Source organism: Apteryx mantelli, chromosome 4, assembly GCF_036417845.1.
Source record: "Apteryx mantelli isolate bAptMan1 chromosome 4, bAptMan1.hap1, whole genome shotgun sequence".
NCBI classification, from domain to species: Eukaryota; Metazoa; Chordata; class Aves; order Apterygiformes; family Apterygidae; genus Apteryx; species Apteryx mantelli.
In genome coordinates, this window is record NC_089981.1 from 86,048,385 (window position 1) to 86,075,128 (window position 26,744).

General features: G+C 55.8%; 1 protein-coding gene across 4 annotated transcripts in view; it reads right to left on the reverse strand.

The window, feature by feature from the left end:
• Nucleotides 1-3,522: 3,522 nt before the first annotated feature.
• Nucleotides 3,523-26,744, reverse strand: part of SAMD4A (sterile alpha motif domain containing 4A) — a 128,212-nt gene continuing 104,990 nt past the window's right edge. For 2 of the 4 annotated variants that reach the window (XM_067295153.1, XM_067295150.1), the window contains 8 exons: nucleotides 25,694-25,780; nucleotides 20,466-20,760; nucleotides 17,939-18,024; nucleotides 13,880-13,998; nucleotides 9,398-9,599; nucleotides 8,909-9,035; nucleotides 5,271-5,354; nucleotides 3,653-3,773 (listed from right to left, as the gene is read on the reverse strand). In XM_067295153.1, the coding sequence (XP_067151254.1) occupies nucleotides 3,745-3,773; nucleotides 5,271-5,354; nucleotides 8,909-9,035; nucleotides 9,398-9,599; nucleotides 13,880-13,998; nucleotides 17,939-18,024; nucleotides 20,466-20,760; nucleotides 25,694-25,780 (1,029 nt within the window). In that variant the 3' untranslated portion in view covers nucleotides 3,653-3,744. Of the gene's footprint in view, nucleotides 3,774-5,270; nucleotides 5,355-8,908; nucleotides 9,036-9,397; nucleotides 9,600-13,879; nucleotides 13,999-17,938; nucleotides 18,025-20,465; nucleotides 20,761-25,693; nucleotides 25,781-26,744 lie in introns of all 4 variants that reach the window. The other 2 variants (XM_067295151.1, XM_067295149.1) reach the window with 1 other exon arrangement.

Genomic DNA, 26,744 nt, shown 5'->3' on the forward strand with positions numbered 1-26,744 from the left:
GTCCAATGGGTTCTGCTCCTGGGATCAGCCAGATCCCAGCTGCATCCCCATCAGGCCGGGCTAGCGCCTCCAGAGGCACATCCCTGGCAGCGCCAGCGGCCCACGCTTCCCTGCTCCGCTGTGGCCCTGGCCCTGCTTGAAATCGGAATTTTTTTAGCCCAAATTCAGCCCATCCCCCTTAACACCCAACCCGAACGCCTTTGCAGTCATACACCGAGGCTCTTGGCCCCGTGCGCTGCTGCACCCTTGGCTGCACGTGGGAACGTGCCCAGTGCCCAGGGGCTCAGGGACACCAGAGCCCCGATTCCCGCTCCTCTCCCAGGGAATCGGGGTTAGACACTGCCTGTGCAACGCTAGCGAGTTTGCGAGCGCTCGCCTCCTGCCACGGGCTTTGTATAAAGCTAATGAAACCATCCTGTAAAACTAAGCAACCGGTTTTCTCTGCTTTTTTTTTTTTTTTCATTCTGCAATCCGGGCCAGTTTTATTTTTTTTAAGTAAGTGACCAGCTGCCGACCTGCCAAAAAGAGGGAAATAAAAAGGCAACACACCCCAGTGTTACAAAACCTTGTATTAATCATCTCCCTTCACTTTCAATATAACGTTGATATGAAATATAGCCATGATTCCTAGTTACATGGGAGGAAATGAGTAATAAATACATTGTAGCAAGTTTAAATCACAAGGGTGTTTCACTGGTAACAACATTTGAAAACTGTACACTTGCAAAGACCAGCATCTCCAAACATTAGTGTTTCTTTATATCGGGAAGCTTTTACATGTAACAAACATGCTATTTCCATATATGACAAATTTAAAAAATATGCATTGCTTGGCAACATTAACTAGGCAAAAATATTTCTTTTTTTTTTTGTGCACTAACTTTGTACAGAAAAAACAGGACTAAAAGGCATGCATGTACAATAAAAGTCTGCCCGGAAACGGCATGCAACAGAAGAGAGTTCAAAGCTTTTTAAAGTAAGCTTACAATATGCATAAATACATAAGGGTTATATATTAATAAGGGAGGAAGTATTCTGTTTAACATTATTAACATTCCTGTTTTTTGTTTTTTGTTTTTTTTTGTTTTTTTTCTTCCTATTCCTCCCAGAGGAATACACATTCACCTTTAAGTAAAGATAAAGGAATACAAAAAATAAAACTCACTTTGCAAACTCTGATGACTTGTATAAAATCAACTTTAGTGTTCTCATAGCTGTGTGCAAATTATACCTCTGCAGGATCTACGTTTCATCAGGCACATTCAGAAAGCCTAAAACACGGGTCACGGCTCTGCACCCCGGCACGGGGAAAGGGGGCACCGGGACCCGTTTCCGCACGTGCTGCCCGGCGGCCGGAGCGCCGCTTCCCCCCCCCCGGCCCGGCGGCGGCGGCGCCTCCCTCCTGCACCGCTTGTAGGCCGTAAGTCACAGTATCGGCTCGTCCTTCGGGGCTGCGAGGCGGCCGGGGCTCGGCCCCGCGTGGGTGCAGGCCCGCGGCTCCCGCGGCTCCCGCGGCTCCCGCGCCCCGGCCAGGGCAGCGCCGGGCCCCGCCGGCCGCCTCGCGACACCTCAAAGGAAAAGCGGGGTTTCCTCAGCGGCGCGAGCGCGGCCTCACTGCTGCCACCGCTGCTGCCACCGCCGCGGGAGGCAGGGGCGGCTCGGGCCGAGCTGGGGATGCGGGAGGCTGCGCCGCCTTGCTGAGCTGAGCAGGGCCGGGATGAGCTGAGCCGAGCTGGGCTGAGCCAAGCCAAGCCAGGCTGAGCTGAGCCGGGCTGAGCTGAGCTGAGCCAAGCTGGGCTGAGCTGAGCCAAGCCAAGCCGAGTTGGGCTGAGCCAAGCTGGGCTGAGCTGAGCTGAGCCGGGCTGGGCTGAGCCGAGCTGGGCAGGGCTGAGCCAAGCCAGACTGAGCCAGGCTGAGCCGAGCCAAGCTGAGCTGAGCCGAGCTGAGCTGAGCCAGGCTGAGCCAAGCCAGGCTGAACTGAGCTGGGCTGAGCCGAGCCACACTGAGCCACGCTGAGCTGAGCTCAGCGGAGGGCCCAGCGCAGAGGCCGTGGGGCGCAGCCCGCTGCGATGCCGCTGCTCTACGCCACGAGCCACCTCCGCTCTGCTCCAGGCAGGAGCACCCGCGGGCCGAGCCAGGGGCCCGGAGTCCCCGGCAGTGGCAGCGACACGGGCACAGCCAAGGACACTTGGGTAGCCGCCGCCTCCGCCGGGGCCGCGCCGGGGCGGAGGGTAACAGCACCAGGAAAACCTCACGCGTGAGAGTAGTGTAGCAAACAACCGTCTCTGGAAGAACTTGCGGAGATGCCAAGGACGCACGGCTTCAGTTAGCACGAGAAAAGGAAAAAGGAAAAAAAAGAAAAAAGAAAAAAAGGAAAAAAGGAAAAAGCAACGCAACTACAGAGTGACGTTATCCCCGGCCGAGAGCTGACGGCATCCGGCGCTCGGCTACTACAGAACAGTTGCATCCGGGGGGAAAACGGGTAAATACAAAAAAGAAAGGCACTGCCGCTTTATTACTAACGAGTCGACTTCACAGCCTCATTCACGCAACTGTTTTTTTTTTTTCCCCCCTCTTTTTTATATAAATAATTTTTATTTTATTTTAGGATTCGATTTTTTTCTTTTTTTCTTTTCTTTTTTTTTTTTTAAATGGCGCTCTGCTACCTGCACTCAATACAGGCCTGGGACAGAGCTGGGAAGGACTTCCAAAGTGTAACCGAAGCCTCTTTTTAGGTAAAAAACAAGAAACAGCAAACACAACTAAGTAGTTCTTAACCTATACACCGTCAATGGAAAATAAGCTTTTTTTAAAAAGAAAGAAAAAGAAAAAAAAAAGAACTGAAGTGTTTGGTGGTTGTTAATAACAGACATCATCATGGGTACCAGCCACAGCAAGTTAACAAGCCACGTATCCAAAATAATATATCTAACGCTCAGATAACCTCTGTTTCTCTGCTCAGCACAGGAATAAATAGCCATTTCGGATCTGCGAGCGCTCCGAGTCCCCTCCGTCCCGCCGCAGGGCCTCCCCCTCCCGGCTCCGCCCGAGCTCCCCAAAACACATCCCACGCTCCCTCGCTTCCACGTAATTTGTCCCCCCTCCCCTGCGCTCCCCGCCGTCGCGCGGGATAAACCGCCCGCGAGGGGCCGCGCCAGCGACCCTCCGTCCAGCCTGCCCTCGCCTCCAAAGGAAGGGATTATTTGATTATTATTGTCATTATTATTTTGTCCTTTTTGGATGCCGCCGCAAGCGCAGCGGGATACGAGACGGGAATTTCGGGGCCACGACAAGGGTGTTTCGGCGAGGGCCGAGGCCGGGCCTGGGAGCCCCCCCTGCACCACTACCCGTCCGTGTCCGTGTCCAGAAACAGGGTTTGCCCACGGTGCTCTCCTCAGACCTCATCCGCCAGCGCTTTCACCTGCCGCGGTCCCTCCCGCCGCCCTCCCACGCCTTTTTTTTTTTTTTTTTTTGCTTTTTTTCTTTTTTTTCTTTTTTTTCATCATGGTTTCCCCTCCCCCCCCAGCCAGCATGGATGTAATAAATGACAACACAAATTCCAATTCTAATGATATGTTCACAAGGACAATCTACACATTCACAAAATTAAAACAGGAGCGAGAAGGAGCGAGCGAGAGGGCAGCTGCGGGCCGCCTCCGAGGAGCCCCCCCGCGCGCCCGCACCTCGCCGCCGGCCCCGCAGCCGTCGCGCTCCCGGCCAGCGTTGCGACCGTCGCACCGGCTCCTAGATCGTCGAGGTTCGGTCGACACCATCTGCAAGGGGGAACGGAGAGTTAGGAGCCGCCGGGGGGGGCCAGCGGGAGCTGCCGGCACGGAGACGTGCCCAAAAGCCAGCACGAGCGGAGGCCAAAAACGCGGCCGCGACCGAGCCCTTCCCCAGCCGCGGGGATCCCGGTTGGGGGGGGGGGGGGGGGCGGCTGCAAGGACAGGGCTTTCGGGGCCCTGGTGGCAAGACACGGTCCGTTGGGATGAAGGGCTGGAGCTCGGCGGAAGGGCAGGAGCCTGCACGCTCCCGCCGGCCGCATCGCCGGCTCCGGCGGCAGCAAGGCGAGCGGCTGCCCCGACAGCGCGCTGCCTGCGACGCTGCCCGAATCCTCGCGGCCGCCTCCGTCCTTCGGCTCAGCCGCTGGCGGCTCAAGACTGAAAACAAACAGGTTTGTTACGCTGTTTTTGTTTTTTTTTTTTGGAAGGTTTATTATTATTTCTTTTTTTGGAGCTGTTTATAGCGTGACCGGTCTGGAGAGGCTCGGGGCGATGCAACCTGGAAAAAATAACCGGGAGGAAGAGAGGCCTGCGGAGGAACAGCAGGGCTCTGCCTGGCCGGGGCGCTCGCTCGGCGGCTGGCGGGAGCGTCCTTGTTTCGGCAGCCAGCGACGCTGCCGCGGCACCGCGAGGGCCCAGCCGCCTTCCGCGCTCCTCGCCGACGGGTCTCTCCCCCGGGAGCGCGGCGGCATTCGTTTTCTGGGAGGGCTCCCAGGCTCCGATTCGCGGTGCCTCCCACCGCTTCGACGCAGTCCGTGGATTTCAGGGCACGAGGCGCACGCGGTTTATTGGGGAGGCCCTGGGGAAAGGGCGTTGGGAAGTGGCGCGGGTTTCCGGGCCGGCGCAGCAGAGCTCGCCGTTCCTCGCAGCCTGGGCCGCCGTTTCTCCCGGTTCCCCTCGCCGGGGCGGACGTCGCTCGTGCTTGCGGGTCTGACGCGCCGTCCGGGGGCGGCAGGCGCTTTCCGCTGCTCCGACCCCTCGCCCCCGCTCTCGCCCGCATGGACGTCCCGGCACGGCCGGCACCAGCGCCGCCGGCACCGCGGGCGAGGTGCTGCCGGTGTCGCCGGAGCCGAGGGAGCCCTGCGCCTGCCCACCCCCTGGCGACACTGGGGATACTGGTGGCGGAAGGGTGAACACTCCAAAGCCTGCGACGCGTCCCAGCACGCTGGTGGCGGGGCCTTTCTCCATGACTAGGAAGAGACTAGGAAGCTAACGCTCACCGTCGTTAGCAGGCTAACGAGCGGCTAAGCAGCACAGGCTTCACAGTAGGAGGGTTCAGCCCCTGCTTTCGGCTCTACCCCTTGCTGAGGCAGCGGAGCCGCGTGCCGAGGCCAGGCCAGCCCCGTCTGAGCCGTGCCGCTGGGCCCGGCGCTCACAGCCCGGCGCTGTCCCAGCCCTTGGGGGCGGCGGAGCGGGGGCAGGTGCCGGGGGGCTCGGCCGAGGCCGCGCGGACGCGCCGGAGGAGCCCGAGGAGGAGGGAGTGCTCACCGCTGAGCGCGTGCTCCGTCATGCTCAGGCACAGGGACTCCAGCCTGTTGTTGATGTCGGGCTCCGTCACCGGCACCGGGAACTCTGCAAGGGAGAGACACCGCGGCGTCAAGGGAGCTTCTCGTTTCGCCGGCGCGCCCCAGCCCGCTCGCCTGCCGCAAAGCAGCGCGGGCGAGCCACGAAACCCGCACCCCTGGCCTTGCAGGCTGCCCACAGCGCGCGGCAGCCTCCGCTCGCTGTCCCAACGCTACGTACAGAAATAACAGGCTGAGGAGCATCATAAGCCCAAGATGGGGCCTCTTGGCATGACCCAGAAGACCAGGGTCGGCCCCACCACTCAAGCCAAAGACCTGCTTAACGTCCCCAGCAGGTCTTACAGCATTGCTGAACTTGCACAGCATTTGGGTTTCAAATGTAACCATCTCAGGTCAGAGAAGTTTGCAAAAATAGTTATATTTCCCCCCTCGGAGCAGTTTCTCAACAGTAAGGTGTGAATGGGGGAGAACTCCACAGCACCGCAACAGGGGAGTGGAAATGACAGGTTTACACATTGGGTCGCGGGTGAAAATACCACATGGAAAGGTCTCCGAGGTCTGCACAGACCGGCGGAGCAGCTGTGCAGTGAATGCGAAAGGAGCCGAGAGGGAAGCTGCTCCCTCTGCGGTGCCGTGTTGGTGGGAGAGGAAGAGCGTCCCCCGAGCCGCAGGTCCGCCGGCCGCAGCACCGGAGCCGCCGGCGCGCTGCGAAGGGGAATCAAAGCTCCCCACTCCAGAGGCCGGCGGCCACTTTGCCGTGCGAGGAGCTGGGGCTCTCCCCCTCGCTCCCAACGCGCGTCCTGCATTTCATCCAACGGCTCGTTCATGCCCAACATTCAAGCCGCCCCGGAGCGAGGTGGCTGAGCATCTTTGGGGCTGAATATCCGTCCCTCGCTGCCCATCCGCACGCGGCACGCCGTCACGCTTCTCCCCGGCGCTGCGTCTCAGCTCCTCGGCAGAGGTTGCCTCAAGTCAGCAGAGCTCGTACAGCGCCTGGAGCAGCGCGGCCCGGCTCCTGCCCGGGGCCTCGCAGGCTGCGGCGCTGCAGGCAGCGCGCGGGGCTAAGCGCTCGGACGCCGCCGCTGCCGCGCCGCGACGGGGGATGGCAGCACAGACCAGCCTTCCCGCGCCGCTCCAACGCGCCCGGCTCAGCGGCTGCGGCGGGCCGCGAAGCCCGGCTAGCGGCAGCATCCCCGGCGGGCTGACAAACGTCCCTGCTGCCACGTCCCCGAGTGCTGCGGAGCCTTGCAGAGGAGCCTGGGCTCCAGGCCTCGCTTGAGCCACTTTTCCTTAGGCACAACCGAAATCGAAGAAGTGGAAAGAAGCCCCTTTGGGGGGGGGGGGGGGTTATCTGAGACGTGGCCCAGCAGAGCCCTGAAGAAGGGACTCCCGGTGCTGCACAGAAGCCGTCTCCCCCTGCGCCTGGATGTTGCACATGGGTGAGGACCCCACTGCCGGGAGGAAGAGCCCCCCCGCGCGTACGGCTTGATTTCTCTCGTTCTCCAAGGAGGCCTTTCAATCTGGGCTCAATCCACACAAAATCAAAAAGCCCCCGGTATTTCCTTAAATGCCTCCGGAGTGGTAACTGATATGCGTCCCTACTTCAGGTGATATTTCAGTCCATGGGACAAACCAGTTTTGGTGCTGGTTTTAAATAGCGCACACGTGTGAAGCCAAAGCCTGTCCTCAGCTCCGTCCAACGCCCTGAGCTGCACAGAAGGATCTCAGGCAAGAAACGGCCACTGCGTTCAGGGCCGTGGAAAGGTTTTGCCTCATTCTTTGGGCTTGATTTTTAATTTCAGCAGACCCATTAGGTTTCCTCTCGCTCTGTTAATCTGAGGAGACAGGCCCTCCTCGCAAGACTGCCTGCAGAAGAAGCGCTGAAGAGCACAAAAGCTCCCTCATGGATTTCGTGGTTTTGGGTCCACCTCTAACTCGACCCTCAAGGGAGGCCAACCTGGAGCCCCCCTGAGTTAGCAAGGTCAGGGTCCCCCGTGCCACGTCCCTGATGAGGCTTTGGGGCAGGAGGACTTGCTGCTTCTCCAGGCCGAGACTCTCAGCCTGCGGGTAATATTTGCACTAGTGATTTAGTGGACAGGCATCTAAAATATACCTTAAAAAGAGCAGAATCTGGGACAGGGAGCTGTGAAGGTAGCTGCTGTTACTGATGCATGGCAACTCCTCCTGGCCACAGGCTCTCGGGAGCGTGGGACAAGGTCCAGAAGGTGCCGGGTTCGCTGCCACGCTGCTCGGGGCTGCAAAGCCTGCGTCCGAGCGCCCAGCTCCGGCGCCAGCAGCAGCAAAGCCAAGCTTTCCACGGGATCACCCGCAGCGCTCAGAGAGACCTGTTATCACAGGGGACCAGAGCTGAGAAACCCATGGTGCTTCGCTGCGACACCGGCTGGGTTTTGGCCCCCGCGAGACCGAGCAGCGGGCGATGTCGGCGCTCGGTTTACCTGTTTGCGCAGCCCTGCCTCCTCCTGGCGAGTATTAAAGGATTCATTCATTCGTGTTTACAAAGTCTTTGGTGATCCGCGAATGAAAAGTGTTTGGAGAACCCAGCATCATAATATTACTCATTTTCCTTGCGACTTTGTCCGTATCTTTGGCAACGCCGCTCTGTAACCCTTCTGCGCCCTCGTTCAGTGCAGTCTAACATGCAAAACTATCTATTCTCCTCCGGTGCTTGCAGAAATGTGTCCTTGCACCGGTGTTTAATCAATACCCGAGAACAGACACCATCTTGCTACAAGACATTTGCCACCGAAATCAGACAGTTAAAACACTGCAGACATGTAATACACATGGAGTGAAGGGAACTGCCAAGCCGAAACCCTGGTGGTAGCTTAGGAATGAGATTTAATTTAGTAACTCCCTGTCCCCCAATAGAAATTGTTGCAATAAGCACCTAGTAAGAAAAGCCATGTTCAAAAAGCTAATGAAGTGCTGTACAGAGAAAGAAAGCATAAACGTCCCCACATGGAGGAAGGTCACCCTGCAGGATTGAGGTTCAGCCAGAAACACCCCAAACCATAGGATGCTCCAATACACAGGAGCATTTCTGAGGTGCTTGGCACATAAACAGGAAGCATCAATAAGGCAACATTTACCTTAACACGCATTACAGAAAGAGTTTCCCTCCAGTGTATGAAGTCACATCCTCCGCACTGGGTCTTCCAGTCCACGCACCAACAAAAAAGGTGATCGAAGAGCTACAACGCTCCCCGCGTAACATAAAGCCTCTCAGAAGGAAGCTATGTAAGGCACTAGCACAGTCGAGATGTTATATATAGGGTCAAAATCCCTCCAGCGACGTCTCCAGTTTAATCAACCCAGTAATCTGACTAGTGTCAAAAATATCTCGGTCAGATTGTGACAGACTGAGCTTGCATAGTCTGGCTTGCAGCCAGCCCAGCGCCGCTCCCGCCCGCAACGCACGGTTTAAAAAAAGAAAGCTTTGCTCTAAGCGTGCAGGGACGTATTGTGACAGCTCCGGCGAAGCACCGGCGGCGGGGTTCGCCGGCCCGGCTATGGCAACGCGACGTACGCTCGTTATCTCGAGGGGACGAACAAGCAAAAGGCAAACGAAGGGTTGCTTCCTACCTGGCTGCTGAAACATCAGCATGGTCTGCGGGGAGGTGTGAACCGGCAGCGAGCGCGTCCTCTGCACCGAGCTGTGGGTCCGGCTGGGCATGCTGTTGCTGCCGCCGGGGTTGGCGAACCAGAGGTTCTGCGGAAAGCGAGAGAGCCGGCGTCGCGGTTAAACCAAGCGGCAGCTCCGGCTGCGGCCCCCTCCCCGCGCCCCTCCGCGCCGCCGAGAGCGCAAACAGGAAACGCCTGCGAACGGCTCCCGCTGCTTTGGCTTTAAATAAATGAATAAATAAATAAAAGGATCCAGCCTAGTTAGTCCGACGAGGAAAATCAGAGAAACCGTTCCAACCCGATCTTAGCAAAGGGGGTGATCCTCTCCCTCCCGCGACGGCAGATGTCCAGACGCCCGTGTCTCAGCAGCCACCGGCGGCGCCGCGAGGACTCCGCCGGGCTCCTCGGCGAAACCCGCTTCGCCCCCCGCCTCTCCCCGTCCCCACCAACCTGTCTGCCTTGCTTGAGGATGGCGGGGTTGGCGGCGGCGCTGCGCTGGGCCGTGCCCAGCAGCCCGCCGGGCCCCAGCAGCCCCAGCCGGGCGGTGGGGAGGTTGCGGGAGGGGATCTGGAATTGCCGGGGGTTTCGTCTGCCCATTCCTGCACCTGCAGAGCCAGCTGTCGGCAAGGAGTTCGACTGGCCAAAGCCTCGGCTGCGGAGAAGGCGGAGAGAGGGAGAGAGGGGAAGGGAAAGCCGCGCGTGAGCGAGAGGCCTTTGCAGAGCGACGCTCGAGCCGGCTGCGAGGTTACAGGCGGAGGCAGCGCTCGGCGCAGCCGGAGCGAGCTGCAGCCTCGGCCCGCTCCGCTTTTAACGGCAAAACTTCCCAAGGGTCCCGTCACGCTGCTTGAGCAACGGTGCCCTACCGGAGCTCGCCACCAGATGGATCATATTTGCGCGTGCTGGCTGCAAAGGACGGTCCGCCGCCAGCAGCCGGCTTTGCTCCGACTTCCCGCCCCGAGACGAAATCCCGCGGGCCCTCCCGGGGTGAATCCGCGGGATGTTCCCGCCAGCAGGGAGGCAGCGACCTGCTTTCGCCGAGAGCCGAGGCGGCGGCGAGCTGCGAGGTGCCACCCGGGGTTTCCGGACGTAGCGTGGGCGTTTGGCTACCCCGACGCGATCCTGGCTCGCGGCGGATATAAAAAGCTCCTGTCGCAATAGCTGGCCACCCACGGCTCACAAGCACGGCCGGAGCTTTCCCGGCACATCCGGGCGCCTCCACGCTTCCCCCAGCCACGGAGAAGGGTCGACGGGACCCTGGCTCGATGCTGCTTTTCCCCCAGCCCTCCTGCCCCGCTTTCCAGAAAGCTCATTTTCACCAAACTTGTGCGCACACGGTTCTCTCCGAGACGTCTCACCTTCTATCAGATTTGGTTCAAATGAGCTAACAAACAAGTCCAAAATTAGCAAATTTTGGCAGGAGGGACTGAGCGAAAGGCACACGCACAGCCTGATCACCTAAACCTCCCTTCCTTTAGAAATCGAGCCTGAAAAAAGGAAAAGCAAAGCAGGAGCTGATGAACGGAGGCAGCCTCCTCCCGGGGTGAGCCGCGGGCATGGGACACGCTGCGTCTCGTCACCCAGGGGACTGCATGTACCCGCACACGCGACAAGTGCTAAATAGGGGCTCGCCGGCCTCCGAGGCTCCCTCCCGGGGACACGACGTGTCTAGCACCTTCCTCGCCCCGGGGAAGCGCTGATGGAATTTAAAGGCATCCGGAGCGGGAGGGCAGACGGGCTGCACAACTCGCAGCCCGCGAAACGTGCGTCCTCGGCGCATCAGGACAGCGCGACCTAGCCGGGACGCGGAGCCTGACGTTCGTGGGGACAGGAGGCCGGCGGGCAGCAGGCGGAACCGGCTCTGGACCTGTTCCCGTCTCAGCGCGGCGAACCCGGAGCTGTTTCCCTGAGGTCAGCAAAACCCCAGCCTGCAGCCACGATCGTGCGGCCGCAGACAAGCGGCATCGAATTTAGGCAGGCGCCAGTCTCGCCGGCATCCCTCCCACCGCCCCGTCCCCTCGCAGGCCTGCTGGTGTCACGGTGCCTGGTGGGGACCAGCCCGGCACAGGCGCAGCCGCCCAGGCCGGGGACAACCTGCGAAGGGGTCGAGCGAGGGCGGCCGTGGCTCCCGGCCGTCTGTGAGAGGGGCCGCGTTGGCAGACGGATTTCTGCTCCCTTTGGAGCTAGGTGACTCCGGAGCGGGGACCCTGGGCATCAGCGCTGCTAGGGGAATCCTCGTCACCGGGCCGCGGCCCTGCCAGCAGACCATTTTCTGCCTGTAATTCGGCCCAGGCCTTTACCTTTTACCTCTTCCTACACATTCTTGCTGCGTAACAGGATATTGCATTTAAAAACAAACACACAGAGGAACGGCACGCGCGCAACCAGATAATCCTGGAAAACAAGCGTGTTTGCAGCGCAGGTCTCCTAACCGCGCAAAGCCGTCTTTATGTCTTTGCCCGATTAGCGCGCGGGAGACATAAAGAGGTGGGCAGCACGGCTGCAGCGCCGTTATCAGGTTTAAACACAACGAACGATAGCGGCGTTCTGGAAAGGCACAGCTACTATTGCTCTTACGGTTGCTGTTTCACCCTGCCCTTCTCCAGCACTTAATCACCGTCGCAGATGTTTCAGCTCACCTTCCTCTTAGCCCTAATCTCTCCAGCTCGTGCAGGCTATTGCAAACATGCTTCAGAAGACATTAACGTTCTGGGTTCCCAGAACAGGATAGATTTACTAGGCAGAAATACAGCGGAGTTTCTTTAAACCTCGTCCAAAAAATGGTCTTGCCATTAAATCCTCAGAGCGCTACGAGAAAAGCAGAACCGGCCACGCGGCCTTCTCTGTCTGCAGCTTCCCAGGAGCGGAGAGAGCAGAAGAAAAGCAAAACAGCACCGTGCCCGCTTTGCTTCGGGAAACGCACAGCAGCCCCGTCTGCGCCGACGTCCTAGGCTCTGCGGACCGACCCTGCCACCGGCGTGGGGCAACGCGGCTCGGCTCGTCGGCTCGGCCTCGCCACTGCACGAACGCAGCCGCATCGCTTCCAGAGGTAGCTCGCCGAAGAAATGCCCTGGCCACGCTCGGGCGACGCTGAGCTGCGCTGGTCCGGGCCGAACGCCTTAGGCATCGCTGCAGCGGGTTCCCCGGCTCGTCTCTTGGGTCTGGCCGGTTGTGTTAAAAAGGGCAGGATGTCCCTGGACCGAGCAAGCTCTGCGCACTTAGGTGGTGCGACGCTGGGCTAAGCCGGCCTGAGGCTCCGAGCCCTGAAGCCCCAGGCCTGGGGAAGGGGTGCGGAAACACGCTGGGCCTCCCCGCAGGCACCGGAAGCAGCAGGACTCGCGCAGCTCGTTGCATGCGTATCCCCGTTTCCCCCAGCCAGCGGCAAGCTGCCGTAGGCTAAGGCACGGTGCCAGGCGTCTTTGGTACCGTGCTTCACGCCCTGACGCTTCCAGCTACTGCATTCACCTGTGACGAGCTTTCCCCATCCCTTAGGGACGCTTTAGGGCAATCAGGATGCAGCGAGTCCCTGCTTGTCGGCTGAACGCTGCCTCTCAGCCCGTCTCAACGGCAAAGCGAAGCACGTCGGCTCAAGCGACCCCGTCGCTGCACCAGCGCGGCCGTCCCGCCGTCCCCACCGCGTCGATGCCGCCTCCGCACCGGTGCGTGCAGCTGGGGGCAAAAGCTTCCTTCAGCTGCACCAGGGTGGGAGCTGGCCTGGGGGCAGCCAGTCACCCCACCGCCCAGCGACGTTTTGGTATGGAGACTCGGGAGCATCTCCTGGGCGGCTCTGGGAAAAGGATGGAGGCAGCTGCTCCACCTCGCCTCCGGGGTCGGCTGGGCGCGCGGCCGAAACGCTGCGCCGGCTGCTTCTGAGCCAAACAGGTCTGGCGGAAACCCTTTGCTCTTGTCACTTCTCTTTCTTTTCCTTCGGAGAACTTTGTTAGTGTTTTCGTTTCCAAAATATTTAATTGCATTTCACTGGGGAAAACTTCACCAGCTCTGCATTCGTTGTTTTTTACGTTCCTTTTGAATTTAATTCCTTGCTTTCCCAATACTCCCGGTGATTTGCAGAATACTTTTTGAGAAAAAAATCAAAGAGAAAAAATAACCTGCCCAAGATTGCAACAAAATACACTAATCGGAATGAAACAAACGGCTGAAGTTATTGTTTGAACTGATTAAAAAAATACCTGCTCTTGAAATAGTCCAAACTTTTTCCAGGATCACTTGAAATTCAGCACTGTCCGGGAGGTGAGTAAACACGGTGTTCGCACCACATCCCTACCCAAGGTTTTCTGACTAGTCCCCAAGTCTCTGCACCTTGTGTAGACTTCAAATTTTTCCGCCAGTTGACTGCATTTTGGTGAAGCGCTGGCACTGACCTAATTAACAACGGACACCAGCTGGAAGGGAAGCCAGCAGGCAGGACACAGGCTAGCCGTCAAGGGCCGCGGATGGATCGCGCAGCTGGGAAGCCGTACGCACCGGGGAGACGTTCAGAGCCAGGGTAACGGCGTGGGAATTGGGGCCGCAGGTGCTGACCAAGCGCGAAAGCAAACTTACTGCTATTTTCCCCTCTTCGCGAAGGCCTGCTTCCATTTCTGCAGCTTTTCAACCTCTCCTCTCGCTCAATTTCCCTATGACTGAGCTGCACATCTGTAAAATGGGTATAATTGTGCTTCCCCCCTGCTTCCGGCCTGATTTAAGCCGTGAGATGTCTGGGAGCAGGTACAAGGTAACGCAGGGGCGGCTCCCGCCGTGCAACACGAACCAGCGGCGCGACGGCACCGCTACCCGAAACGCAGCCCCGCAACGCGAGCGGGGCACAGGGGCCGGCCCTGCCGCTGGGCGTCCCCGGCCCCGGGCGAGAGCACCCCGGCCTGGGCGCTCCCGGGCGACGGGCTCACCCCCTCCGCGAGCCGAAACCACACGTACCTCCTCTGCTGCCGATAGCCTGACAGCTCCAGGAGGGATTTCCGAGGGAAAGACCTAAAGAGTTTTTGCACCTGCTGTTTCCATGACAACAGTCTTTTCTTCTGTATCTCTGTAAACGCCTGCCCGAAAAAGAGAAAAACAGAAAACGTGAATATTTTCTCGACGCAGCGAGTAAGGATGCATATACGTGCGTGCGTGCATATAAAGAAAAACAGGCAGCAATTCTCCCGTGCCCAGAGCAGACAGGGCCATGAGCCGAGCTCTGGCTTCCCACGTTTCCCCTCCGCGCCTCCCTCTCAAGGAATTACCCACCTCGGGCAGCGAAAACAAGCCCCGAGCAGCTCCCCCCGCGCCACCGTCCAGAGCAGTGGCCCCGGAGGCTGCAAACCGCCCGGCCCCTCGGAGCGGAGAAGGGTTTCCCCAAAGGGTTTTCCCCGTGGCCAAAACCGCCGCTCGCCTGCCTGCGCCCCGCTTTCCCCGGGATGCGGATAGAGCGGTGCAGCGCTGCTCGGGGCTTGGGGGGCCACCGAAGCGCAGGGAACGCGCAGGGCTGCCACGGCTCTGCTGGCTCCGTCGCTGCAAAGACCCGAGCGGGTAATGAGATTCCACGTGGGCTATAAAGCCGTTTTACTAAGAACAGCAAAATAAAATCCAATCTCTTTATCTACTTTTTATTAACTTTTAATCCCTTCTGTTTTTTAACGAAAAAAACCATGAGCCGAAGCGTAAATACGGCTTCTTAGAAGGAATCCAGCCATGCTGGGGCTTGGGGACAGATATCCCTCCTAGCCCCCAAATCCGTGACTCGGTCCCAGCGCAGACGCCCGGTTCCCCACGAGCTCCGTTTGCTAACGGGTGCGAACGCACCGGCCTGCCTGCCCCTGCCCGCGCGCGCCCGGCAGCGCCGCAGAGAAACGCCGTTTTTTGAGATCTCTGAAAAACACGCAGACAAAGGCGGCGTCTTGCAGGCGGACTGAAGGCTCAGGAGAGGCGCCCGGGGACGGCGCTGGGGCAACGACCCCTCTCGCAGCCGCCCGCAAGGCGGACCGGGCAGCAAAGCTGCTTGAAGTCGCTTCCAGGAAGCCGCCCCCCAGGCCACCACGGCCCTGGGCTTTATCCTCCCCGGTCCCTTCGGGGTTTCCCAGCTTCGTGCTCAGCCCGAGATTCACCAACGGCGCTGAGGGCTCGCAGCCAGAGCAAACAACGCCGAGCCCGGCACAGCCGTGCTTTCAGGTGTCTCCTGAAAAACCTGCCTCCCCCGCGTTTCCCCAGCGCTGCCGGGAGGTGCCGATGGGCTTGTCACCCTCTGGACACAGCTCTGGAAAATATCGCTGGTGTTGGAAAACGTTGGGATTTGGAAAGTAGAGCTCCTCCCCGGTGTCCTGTATCCCAGCTTCCCCATCCCGTCTAGCTCTGCAGAGCAGGGCCGGGTGCAGGAGACCTCAGCTCTGCTCCTGGCTCTGACACCCTTCGCCAGAGGTGACCGTGGATGAGAGTCCCACCACCTCCCAGGCTCTCCAAGGGGAAGGTCTCACCAACACAGGGGACAGATCTCCTCCTCCTCCTGAAATGCGTGAGATCTACGGGCAAGCGGTGTTGGTGACGGGCGTATCCAGGTTGTTGCCGCCTGTCACGTGCCCACCACCGCTAACTTTAGACACCCGGCCTCTCTGCGCTGCCGACGGAGAGAAGCCGAGGTCTCCAGAGGACAACTCGGAGGCTAATTATTGCCTGCCGTGATTGCTCCGCATCACCCTCCAGAGGAACCGCTCTCTCCTTGTGTTGATTACGAAGGAGCTGATGCAGACAGTGGTTCCAGGACAGGCACCTGCGCTAGCTGCCCCGCGTGCATGGGGTGATCCGGCGTCGCCACGTCTATCCCAGACGCCCCTGCAAACGAATCCCCTCTGCAGCTCTGGCTGTGTCTTTCCAAGCTTCGACCTCACCTTTCCCACCTTCCTCACTCCTTTTTATACCTCTGCTCCCCTAGCAATGCCCTGCACGGCTATCCAGAGAGCCTAGGCAGGATCTGACGGTCTCCAGGTAGCCCTTTGGCCATGCTAGCTAAGATAAGGATTTCCCACTGTCTGTGTAGAGCATCAAGGAGACCCATATCCATGGGCCTATATCCTGCTCTTTTCATCTGTGTTTCTAGAAAACGAATGCAGGAAGAAGATACCCGGAGACTCCCTTTCTCTGCCAGGGAGCTGCTGCTCCACTTTTCCCATTTCTCTATAATGCTACAAAGCGGTCTGCCCGGCGAAGGGACCGCAGCGGTCGTTCTCAGCGCCCGCGCGGGGTTAGGCAAGGCAGGAGCTCCAGCGGCGGAAAAGAGGTTTAACCCCTCCTAACGGGAGGCGCAGAAAGCACCGAGCGGCCTCTCCGGGGAGCCCACGCGGCCTCCGTCGCCAGAGGTTTTCAGGAATGGCCTGGGCCCGGCTGATCCCGCCATGGGGCATGGGGACGGAGGCGACAAGCTCCCGAAGGTCCCCTCGGCCCCCTTCTCCGCCAGCTCTCCCGTAAAACGGGAGCACGGCACGCGTCCCAGCTGCGTCCGCCCAGCCGCAACGACGTTTGAAAGGCCACGCTCTAAGAAAAGCCTCATCTGCCGCCCTGGATAATTGGATTAATCTCAGGAGCCTGACAAAGACACGGCAGGGAGAGGGAGGAGGGAAGAGTCGCCAAGCTAGGGCGGCCGCAGCTCCTGGCGCCGAGGTGACTTCAGGTCTGACCGCGGGGCGTCGAGGGAAAAAAAGAAATCTCGCTGCGTTTGGAAACTAGAGGTGAGAGGAGCTTCTCACGCCATCCCTGGGAACGCAGGCGCAGGTGGGAATGCTCCACAAACTAGCAGCCGTCATTTCATCCAACCCGCGCGCGTGGCTCAGAGAGAACCGCTGCCGCGACGGGCCGGCGAGCTGACCGTTTCACGGCAAAACCGAGCAGCCCGTGCCACCGCCCCGGATCTCGAGGGGCCAAATGTACGCTGAGAACATGCGTGCCGACAGCTCAGTGTCCTGCAAACCCCACGCAGTTATTGCTGCCATCGACAGAGGCGACCGGGAGCACAGGTCAAAAACCAAGACAAAGTGGTAGGGTTTTGCCCGGTATCCAACTGTTTCAACTCAATCCAAGACTACCTGTGAGCGTGTGCTTGGCCCCTGGAGAGATCTGCTGATCAAATCAGGGCTCTGCACAAATGGCCTGAGGCCCTGCAAAGAGCTTTATTTCCTAGGCACCAACCTCAGCTGCAGGCGAAAGGGGCTGGGAACCGTCTCCCTCCTCTTCCACTTGGCATACTGCACATTTTGGGGTTTGCAGCCACTAAATTGCTCCCAGTCCTCTCAAGATGAGATTTGCTTTTGTGCTTTGACAGCGTATTTTTTTTTATAAACAAATAACTGAGAAGCATTTAAAGCTTGCAGCTCTGGTGAGACGTTTGCAAGCTTCCTCCTGACCCCGGACATATGGCCGGGCAACGTGAAGCAGCTTGTACTACCAGGTGCAGCCAGCATGGTACGAATGCTGCGGGACACGGGAGACAGGGCTATCCCTCCCCGTCAGAGAGCAGGACCGCGCCGGAGACCCGTGGCCTATCAAGCACAGACTTGGACGCCGTCACCCCGAGCGACAATAAGGTAAATACAGATCCGCCAGGCAGCGGCTATCAGAAACAGATGCGCAAAAAGGCAAGTTGCAAAATCGCAGAACATGTGCTGCGAAACAGAGCCTAGAAACGCCAAGCGATCGCTTGCTCCGTCTGATAGAAACCGCATGCACATTCGTCCTGGGATTTTCTTCCATCCAGCTGCTGATCAGACTGTCACGAGCAAGATGAATTTCCCCGCTCCAGGTCTTTGCAATTATGCAAGCACAGGGGGAGCAACGTTTCTGCGCACCATATTGGATTTACAGCCTGCTCCAGCCCCGTTCTGTCAGAATTACTATTAATACCCCCAAAAATATTTGTGTTAGAAACCCAAATGTTTACATAAACAGACACTTTGGAAACAGTCTCTAAGTGATGAGAACAACAGTTTTATAAGATCTGTCACGACTCACCTCATGAATTAGACATTTGTCTATGAGCTGTAAATAGGAACTTATATTCTCTTCATCGGGTCTGGAAACTAAAAGTTGTGTACATACTGGAAAAAAAGAGAAGAAAAAATAAACAGAAATGCGGATACTGAGCCGAGATCAGGGCTTTGGGGTTTTTAAAGAATGTTTCGGACATCCTATTTCACTTATCTGATGGATGTTCTCATCAATGGGTCATTTGTCTAGGAAAAACACCCTGCCCCGATTCCTGCCATGCCATTCTATATTTAGGGCCAGATTTTCTTCTCGGTTACGCTGGTGTAAATCCAGAGTAACACCATTTAAGTCATCAAAATTAGACGCGAGCAAATCAGGAGCGCAGAATCTTGCCCCCCCTTCCCTCTTCCTGTTGTAATGGGCAGAAGGCGCTGTCAGCAGAAGACCGTGCTCTAAGATCTATTGCTCCTGTGGCCAAAATTTGCCCCCGCTGAAAATGGATTCCCGCAGCTATTGATGACAGCAGGGTTTTAGCCCCTTTTTGAACCAACGCCATAAAAGCGAGTGCAAATGAATTCGCAGAGGAAGGCCACGAGCGCTCAAGAGAAATGAGTCTCGCCTGTTCTCATAGCGGCGGCGCTGGCTGCAGAAAGCTCCCCTCCCCTGCCGGGCAGCGCTGCCTTCTCCGCACGGCAGCTCCTCCTGACACGAGCTCTCGTTCAGCTGAACGGATACGTCTCCCAGCGATGGACCAGGAGAGCGGCTCGTTCTGACGAGACCCGTGCCGTACCCACGGCTTCCTGCCTTTACGGAGGCATTTGCCACGGGCTCACAGACAGAGCTGAACTCATCAGCGGGTTTAAAAGGGGGCCATAAACCTGTGCTGGTCTGTGCATGCAGTCAGCTAGCTGGTGAGAAATTTTACACCGCATTTTTATATAGAAAACATCTTTTTCATGCAGTTTTATATAGAAAACAACTTTTCATATACGCTTTGCAGAAAGGGTCTGAAATTGGGTCAGGACTGACATTTCTTCGTGGCATTCTGACAAGTTTCCTTCTGTTGCAGGTCTCCCATCCAGCCTGCAGATGAGAGTCTCCCCTTCTCTCTTCACCAAGGAGATCTCCCTCCATGCAGAAAGCATCTACACCTCAGATCCCACCTAGCAGAGTTAGGACGTGCCCAAATTAGCCCCAAAGTGCCAGCACCACACTGTATATGCTATGTGAAGGTAGCCCCTACCTCCACATTCCTCCTGTTCACCTCCCAGAGGGGCACGTGACACAGTGACAGTGGCTTAAGCCTGATGCAAAGCATTGCAACAGCACCCTACCGCATGCAGGGGACAGCAGCAGAACATTTTGGATGTCCTGTGCCTAAACTGGGGCTTAAAAGGGGCCTTAGACCCATATGATTTGTGCTCAGGATGGCTCACGCGCAGCCCACTCAACAGCGCTTCCTCCGTGCAAGCAGAGTGAGTCCAGGGCTGTCTGCCTCTCCCCAGGCCAAGCAGCCCACGGAGACCCAGTGAAGCACTAAACCATCTGGGCACCTCTGCTGTGAGGCCAGCAAAGCTCCTTCCCCACCTCTACGATGAACATTAGAAAAAGCCTCAGTCCACCCTCAACTCTTCCATTACTGGAAGGCCAAGCCCCAGGTCTCCCTCCTTTTGGCAGGACCATGCACAGAAGCAACTGCTCTACAGGTGAATTCCTTCAAATCCAACCACCGGGCTATCAAATGACTCAAGGAAGTTTGGCAGCTCCTAACAGACGACGGGCAGGCAGTGATACTGGCTATCATTCAAAGCAAGCAGCTCTTCTAGAGGTCTTTAGCCTTGCCTTCCAGCCCCTCAATGCTACGGGCCAAAGCAGAGCCATTAGAAAGCAGAGCAGCATGACAGCAGCATTTAAAAGCCCTGCTCCAACCCTGCCTTCCAGCGTGCTCCCTGTCCCGGCTCCATGGCATGCTGGAGGAAGGCGCAGAGCTGCAGCTCTCAGGAGCGCCAAGCAGCTATAACACGTGGACACGTTCACACTAGCATCTGCCTGGGCAAATGGGTGACAGTGCAACAAGGGCCTTCACGTGGGCCCTCTGCTCACATGAGTCACCAGGACTCATGGGTTTGGGTGGCCTGTGCAGAGGCTTTGCAGGGCTGAGTCATCTCCATTGAAGCAAACCAAACCAGCTGGACTCACGCGACGAGCCTGCAGATGCTGCAGTGGACCCATGCTGTGAACATATCTGTGGATCGGCAGGATGTCTCCAGGGCTCCCCGCTGAACAGGGAGGAAGAGGAGAGGATGATAATGCGTGTGCCATTGCCTCCTCTCTGGCTGCTCTTTGCGGAAATCACTGCCCACCTCTCCAGGTATGGTCTTATCTCTTGAGGGGTTTGTATAGCACGATGGGGCCTCAGATAATACCACTGTTATGACTGTGGCTTGCAGAGGCACATGGAAAGGCTGCTGCTGGTGCTGCCACCAAACACACCCTGCTCTGAACCAGTTATTCCTAGTGAGGACACCAATAAAAAGTCACAGCCACTCACCTTTCCCCATCACTCTCGTGAACTGTCCGGGCAGATCGCCTTCGGGCAAAGGGGCCCCCCCAGACTCGCCCTCACATCCTGGCAAATGGTGCTGTTGCATCGCCCCTGCAGCAGAGTCCTTGCAGTCAGACCCTTGGCTGTCTGAGCCGATGAGGGAAGAGGGGTGATGCGAGTCTGGGTCCCGGCTGTGCTCGTCCGCATTCGAGTTTTGGGAACAGTAAGCTTTGATAGGGGTGAGGATCATTTGGTGTAGTTCCTGCAGCGGGACACGCAAGTTGCCACCTTCCAGGATGTCCTGCAGATTCAAGTCAACAGAAGAGCATTTGTAGTGATACCTCTGCAGTAACAACAGAACATCAGCTATGAACCAGGCCAGCACCATTAATCCTCAGAAACAATCTCCAGTGGAGCCAAATGCCTCATTCCTGCTCCAGGACTCTGTTGCAGTCCATACTCAATAATCGTATTTAATTCACTGAGTCTTTTACTTTGACCATGTGGTGAAAACTGGAGCCTCAAGTGTGAAGCCCCTGCAGTCACTGCACCTGACTCTCAGTGGATGTGTTCAGATCTGAATTCCCAGAGACAACCATGCTCTGTAAACCAGTGGGACCCAAGACCAGGGACAGTCCAGTTTCAAAGTTTCCAAGCTTTCACCAGAAGGATAGAAACCCCACGGGAGCAACGGATGCAGTGAGATTTCAAAGCCCCAACCAGCGATGTCTTGCTCCTTCCCCTGCAATCCCGTAAGAACAGCTCATGACATTTCAGCCCTTTCTAATTTGAACTATTCTTTCTAACGTGGGCTTGTCTCTAGCTTCCAGCACTGTCTTCAAGCCTGGCCCTCCAAAACTGCTTTGCCCCAAAGTGCCTGCAAAAATATTGCTATGCCCTGGGACCACCATCACAGAGCCCCAGGACTGCCAGTACAAGACAAGGTCTTCAAAGGAGACACAAGAATGTGGACAATGCTCACCAATGATGAAAAATAAAGGTTTGGCTGTAACGGGCTCTGCAAATTCATTCTGTCAAAGTGCAAACAGTAGGAGATGGGAACAGGTGACTCGTGATACCCAGCAGCTCCTTCAAAAGGCTGGGATCACGGAGTTCAGACCTACTGGCTTAAAGCACATCACAGCAATTTAAGCTGGAGCCAGAAAAGGCCCCATGTTTTTGGCCAGCTGGACAACATCTGAGAACAAGAAGGGGGAGGTAGACTTTGCATCCCTGAGAGGATGACCAAGGAAGAGTAGATGGTGGTGCAGAGAAGGGTGAAGGCCTGAAGATGAAAATAGTCTGAAGAGGTGAGTGCAAACCATTTGGGCTGAAGGCTGCAGGCAGAGGTAGGAGAAGCCCCTGTGTCAGGGACTGGAGGAAACCCATCCGCAGGGGTACTGCAGCAATGAAGAAGGGACAGCCCCATCCACACTGGGACAGGGAGGGGAGCAGATGCAGAGGTGAAAGGAGTTTTCACCGGGAGCTGGGTGGATTTGTGATCGGACACAGAAAGGGAGACCAAGAGGCTGCAGGTGAACTTATGTTCTTACAGCAAAAACATGCAGCTCGGAGATACTGGGGGAGGTCCACCTAGGAGAGAGAAAGGGGTGCAACTGTGACACGTTCTCAGGGCTGCAGAGCAGAGGAATTGGTCAGCGGGGGAAAGCAGTGATTTGAGGAGGGCCACAGCAGGCACAGCACAACATGTGGCAACCCAAGAAAACAGGGCAGGAGAGACTTGAGATGCCATCTATGTGGTCCACTCCCTGCCCCATGGCAGGACCAGGTCTACCTGGACCACTCTTATCAGCAGTGTTGTCAGCTTTTCTGAGATCTGTGATCTCTGCTGCTTTGAACTAATCCCCACTGCTAGGAACTGAGAGCCTCTGGAAGACTTGCACTGTTTGTTTTTTCCGTTTTTAACAAGAGAAGTAGATTTAAAGCTCTGCTGACCATAGAACACAGCTGGAGGGCCTGTCCCAAACACACATCAGTGGTTCGAACACAGGAGGAACAAATAAGAGATCTCAATATTCGTCACTGTGTGAACCCTCAGGTCCTTGGCTCCGTGTCACGATTTTTGAGCACCTGATGTTGGCAGTTCACATGCATTGCTGAAAATGTTGGAAAAGAGAGTGCAGAAGAGAAATCCAGGCTGTAAATGATTCAGGGGCCATGGAAGACTTGTTTGGTTGGAGGAAGGCTGCTTAGAATGGGGAAGGATGACAACTCTCCATCACTGTCAAGCACATTTAAGGCAGAGCTGATCCTGCCTTTGAGGAAAGGGGTGGAGAAAGGCCTTCCTTGGGTACATCTCCCAGCCCTGCTCTCTATTATTTGAGTGTATATCAACCATTCTCTTTCTGTGGTTAGAAACCAGCCTGGCCCTCCTGTCTCAGGGAAAAGCTGATGAGAAAGAATAGCATCTGGATTTTAAGGTAGCATGGTCAAGAACTGCTCCTTCGGCTGCATGGTCTGGCTCAAACTGCTCGTGAGGCACCATTTGTTAAGAGGCAGCTTTTTGGGGATGAGCTCTGGCTGCCTCTATGGCAGGGACACAAAGTGGACGCACAGGCTGTGCACAAGCCAGCCTAAGCAACGAAATCGTTGTTCGCCCTAACTCCTGCTGCATCCCCAGCTTGCTCTCAGATGTCTTAAATTCGCTTCTCTGATGATACAGCCTCAATCTGTTGGACACTATCACACTTTGGGGATAATTCCTGTTTTGCTAACTGGTGGAGAAGGGTGGAGCAGCTCTTTCCAAGAAAGAAGGAATCTTTAGCAGCAAGACTTTGCCCAAAAAATCAAGTCACACATATGCTCTTGTTTAGCTTCAAAAAAAAAAAAGGGGGGGGGAAATTTGGATGAAAAACTTGGAAAAACAGAGATGTAACCTCCCAAGTAAAGCAGCCCACAGGCAGCTCTGAGTCCCACACAGTCTTCTCATGACATGGCCACAGCCCCACAGCCCAAACCCACTCCGCTGAGCTGCTGGTAGTCAAAAGCAGATCCTGTCACTTATCTCCTCTTATTTTACAGAGCATGCGGCTCATTGAGTCAGCTGAATTTGGCTTACATTCCTGCACCGAGACAGTCAATCAATACCATATTTCAAAATCTATGCAGAGAAGCGGAAGAGGCTGTGAAATTGCCTGGAAAACACATCAACGAAGAAAGCTCAATCCAGTGGGCTGTCTCTTGGATTTAATAGTTATTATTAATATACAGAGGTAAATATGGCTTTATTAGCTCCTGCCATACCCTGAGTACAATCCCGTATTATAAATAAATAGCAAAGCAGTGAGCTAACGAAAACACCAATAAATAGCATCACACCACATAAGTATTTAAAAGCCCCTAGTGGGAGGCTGTGCAAGTTGCTGTTTGAAGAAAGTTCAATTAAATATAATATAATATTGCAATAACGAATAGTGAGAGGCTGGGTGAGTCGCTCACAGCAGGTTTGCGGTGCTGGTGCTTCTCTGACAGCCATTTTTGCAGAGTTTAAGCTTTTTTTTTTAAGGGCCAAGAAGTTTCTATTTGTTCTTTTTGGGAAGACAAGCTGCTGTTCAGGCACAGATCTGGGTCTCCTACCTTTTATCTGGGGACAGATCGCCCATGCAATGCCCCCAAAAAGCACAGTGGCCTTTGACCTGGCACACACCAGGAAATCCCATCTCTTTTGCTGGAAAGATGGGTAAGGGCAGGACTTGGGGATGGCCCGTGCTAACTGCTGTGCATGGAGGGTGTACTGTAAGAGGGACAACAGCATCAGGAAGGGAAGGAAAACCGAGCGATCGTATGGTTCTCCCAGGGGTTAAAGTGCCGTGACAGTACAACACATCTAGATGCCCTCTACAACAGGGCAGGCAAACGAAGCTCAGCACAGGGGTGGAAATTTGCATCCAGAAGAGTTAAAGTGCTGTCTCGCTCGCCTCCAGGAGGTTCTGACATTTTCATGGTTTGGAGTTCATTTTGCTGCCAATCAGTTTTAGGAGAGGAACCTCTGAGGTTCATAAATAAACATAAATAGCTCAGAGAGGGTGTAGGGCAAGCAGCATCTTTGCTCTCTGATACCCTCAAAAATAGGATCAAGCCTTACGAGCAGAAGGGATGGGTTTTATGAGCCTGCCTGGCTTAGAAAGACTGACTGGATTTCCCTTGCAAGGGTCAGGCACACCACTCGGTCCCCGTGAATTAATCAGCTGCTGCCCAAGAGCGGACCTGTGGCAACTGTCCAGGGACCGGCTCTTAGCCAGGCGCAACCAGGGCATAATTTGACTCAGCGCATCTGCAACGGAGGATGGATAAGGTAAGTCATCTCGCCTTGCACATGCGACAGGCTGCGAGCTCGGTCACAGGCAGCTGCCACAGCCCTGCTGATGGGCCGTCACGCGAGCATCCCTCTGAGCCCTTCGATCTCCATGGTCAACACGTTGTCAGCCCTCCGAAAACTCATCTGGGTTCTCCTGCTATGCCAGCCCACAGGTGCTAGAGCTGGTCCCGCACCATGGTTGAGCAGATGGGGGACAGCATGGCTGGGAGGGTGCCCTCCATCAGTTAAAAGTTCAGATGTTTTCTATGGAAAGCAGGAAGTGAAAACAGCCCAACACCGGCACCAGAGCCCAAGCAGGAAAAATTGTACAGTTGCTGGGTTATGTTCTGTTTTGGAGCTCTTTTTTTTCTTTCCAGAAACACTTCTTTGGTTTTAAGGAGTCAGCATTTGCAAACAATATTGAACCTGGATTCAAAACAAAGCCACGCTTCCCTTTTCAAATGTAGCTCTAGCAAGTGGCCGGTTCTGGTGCCCAGCCCAAGTGAAGGGTTGTGCTCACTCCCTGCACTGACCCTTCCCGGGGCCAGGAGCACCCTGGAGGCACTGCTGCCCCTTTCCTCCCCAAAAACACAGGAAGAGATAGACAAAGCAGGGTGCAAGCTGGAAATCTCAGCTGGCCAGGCTGCAGCAGGGCTTGGGCGCAGTGCTGCTGGTTATATCCATCGCAGCTCTATGAGTAAACCAGATGGACTAGGACTCACTCATTAGGGCTTACAGGCCCAAATAAAAACTGCATCTGGTACAGAGCTGTTTCAAGACACCACTCAGATGTGGCCAAGCCAACAACAGAAAGTACCCAGGAACATGTGTAGTGAGAGTGCTTTACCCCAGAGTTAATTCTTGGCTATTGTTGCAACTGAAAAAGAAGAAATGTAAAAGTGTTGTGAAAACTTACCCTTTCTAAAGATTTGAGAAGGTTTTGTCTCTCTTTTAGCTTTTGGATACTGATGACTATTTTGTGTCTTGCGCCTTTGGTAACATTCTGCAAAAACAGCATATAACCTGGCATTAACATTTCCACAGGACAGTGGGATCAATCAAAACCCTTTCTCTCCTTGATGAAAAGGACTGCTGCAAATTCACCAAACTTCTGAATGCAAGGATTAGCGGAGGACACACAAAATCACTTAGAAACATTGCTGAGATACAGATTTCCTGCCATTCTGTCCCTCCCCTGGAGCATCTATCTTTATAAGCACTCACGAGGGGAAAGTGTCTTCTTAGCTGCTTAGGGGAATTGTTTTAAAATGTGGTGTGGGATTTTAAATCTGAGAAGAACTGGTGAGCCCTGTGCCAGCACCTGCATTTTCAGGGCAAGTCTCAAACAAAACTCGGCAGCGCGGCTCCGCTCTGGTGCAAACCCACCGGACCCAGCACACAGGCCTGGAGTGACTTTGTTGGAGACGGGGGAAACTGCGACCCCTGAAGACAGCCCCTTTAGTTTTTAAGGCAGACTTAGCTCTTCAGGTTCTTTCTGGCTAGACGCCGGTGTCTGGTGAAGCCTCTGAATACCGGGAGGGACTGAAGGAACGAGAAACTCAATGGTAATTGAGAAATCAGCTGAGCAGCGAGATAAATCCTGCAGGCAGGCAGACAGCCCACAAGCCTCCCCTCCCGAAGCAAGGCTGCTCCGAGACTTTTTATGCAGTTCAGTGTTTTGGGTTTGCATCTCAGAGGAAACTACCAGCAGATGTAAATAAGCAGAGAAAGCAAAGGTGCTGACCAGACCTCTTTATCTCAAGGATAACGCAGAGGTAAATCTAATACAGGGGAAATTTTTCAAAGGTTAACAAAAACCAGCCACCAAAGTCCCACTGATTTAAAGGGATTTGGATACTGAATACTGTGCCCCTGAAAATCCTAAACCGAATCCCAACCAGACAAAAACCACAACGCAGCACCCCGTGACTCTGAAGAGGCTGGGAATTTCAACCCTGGACTCCTTC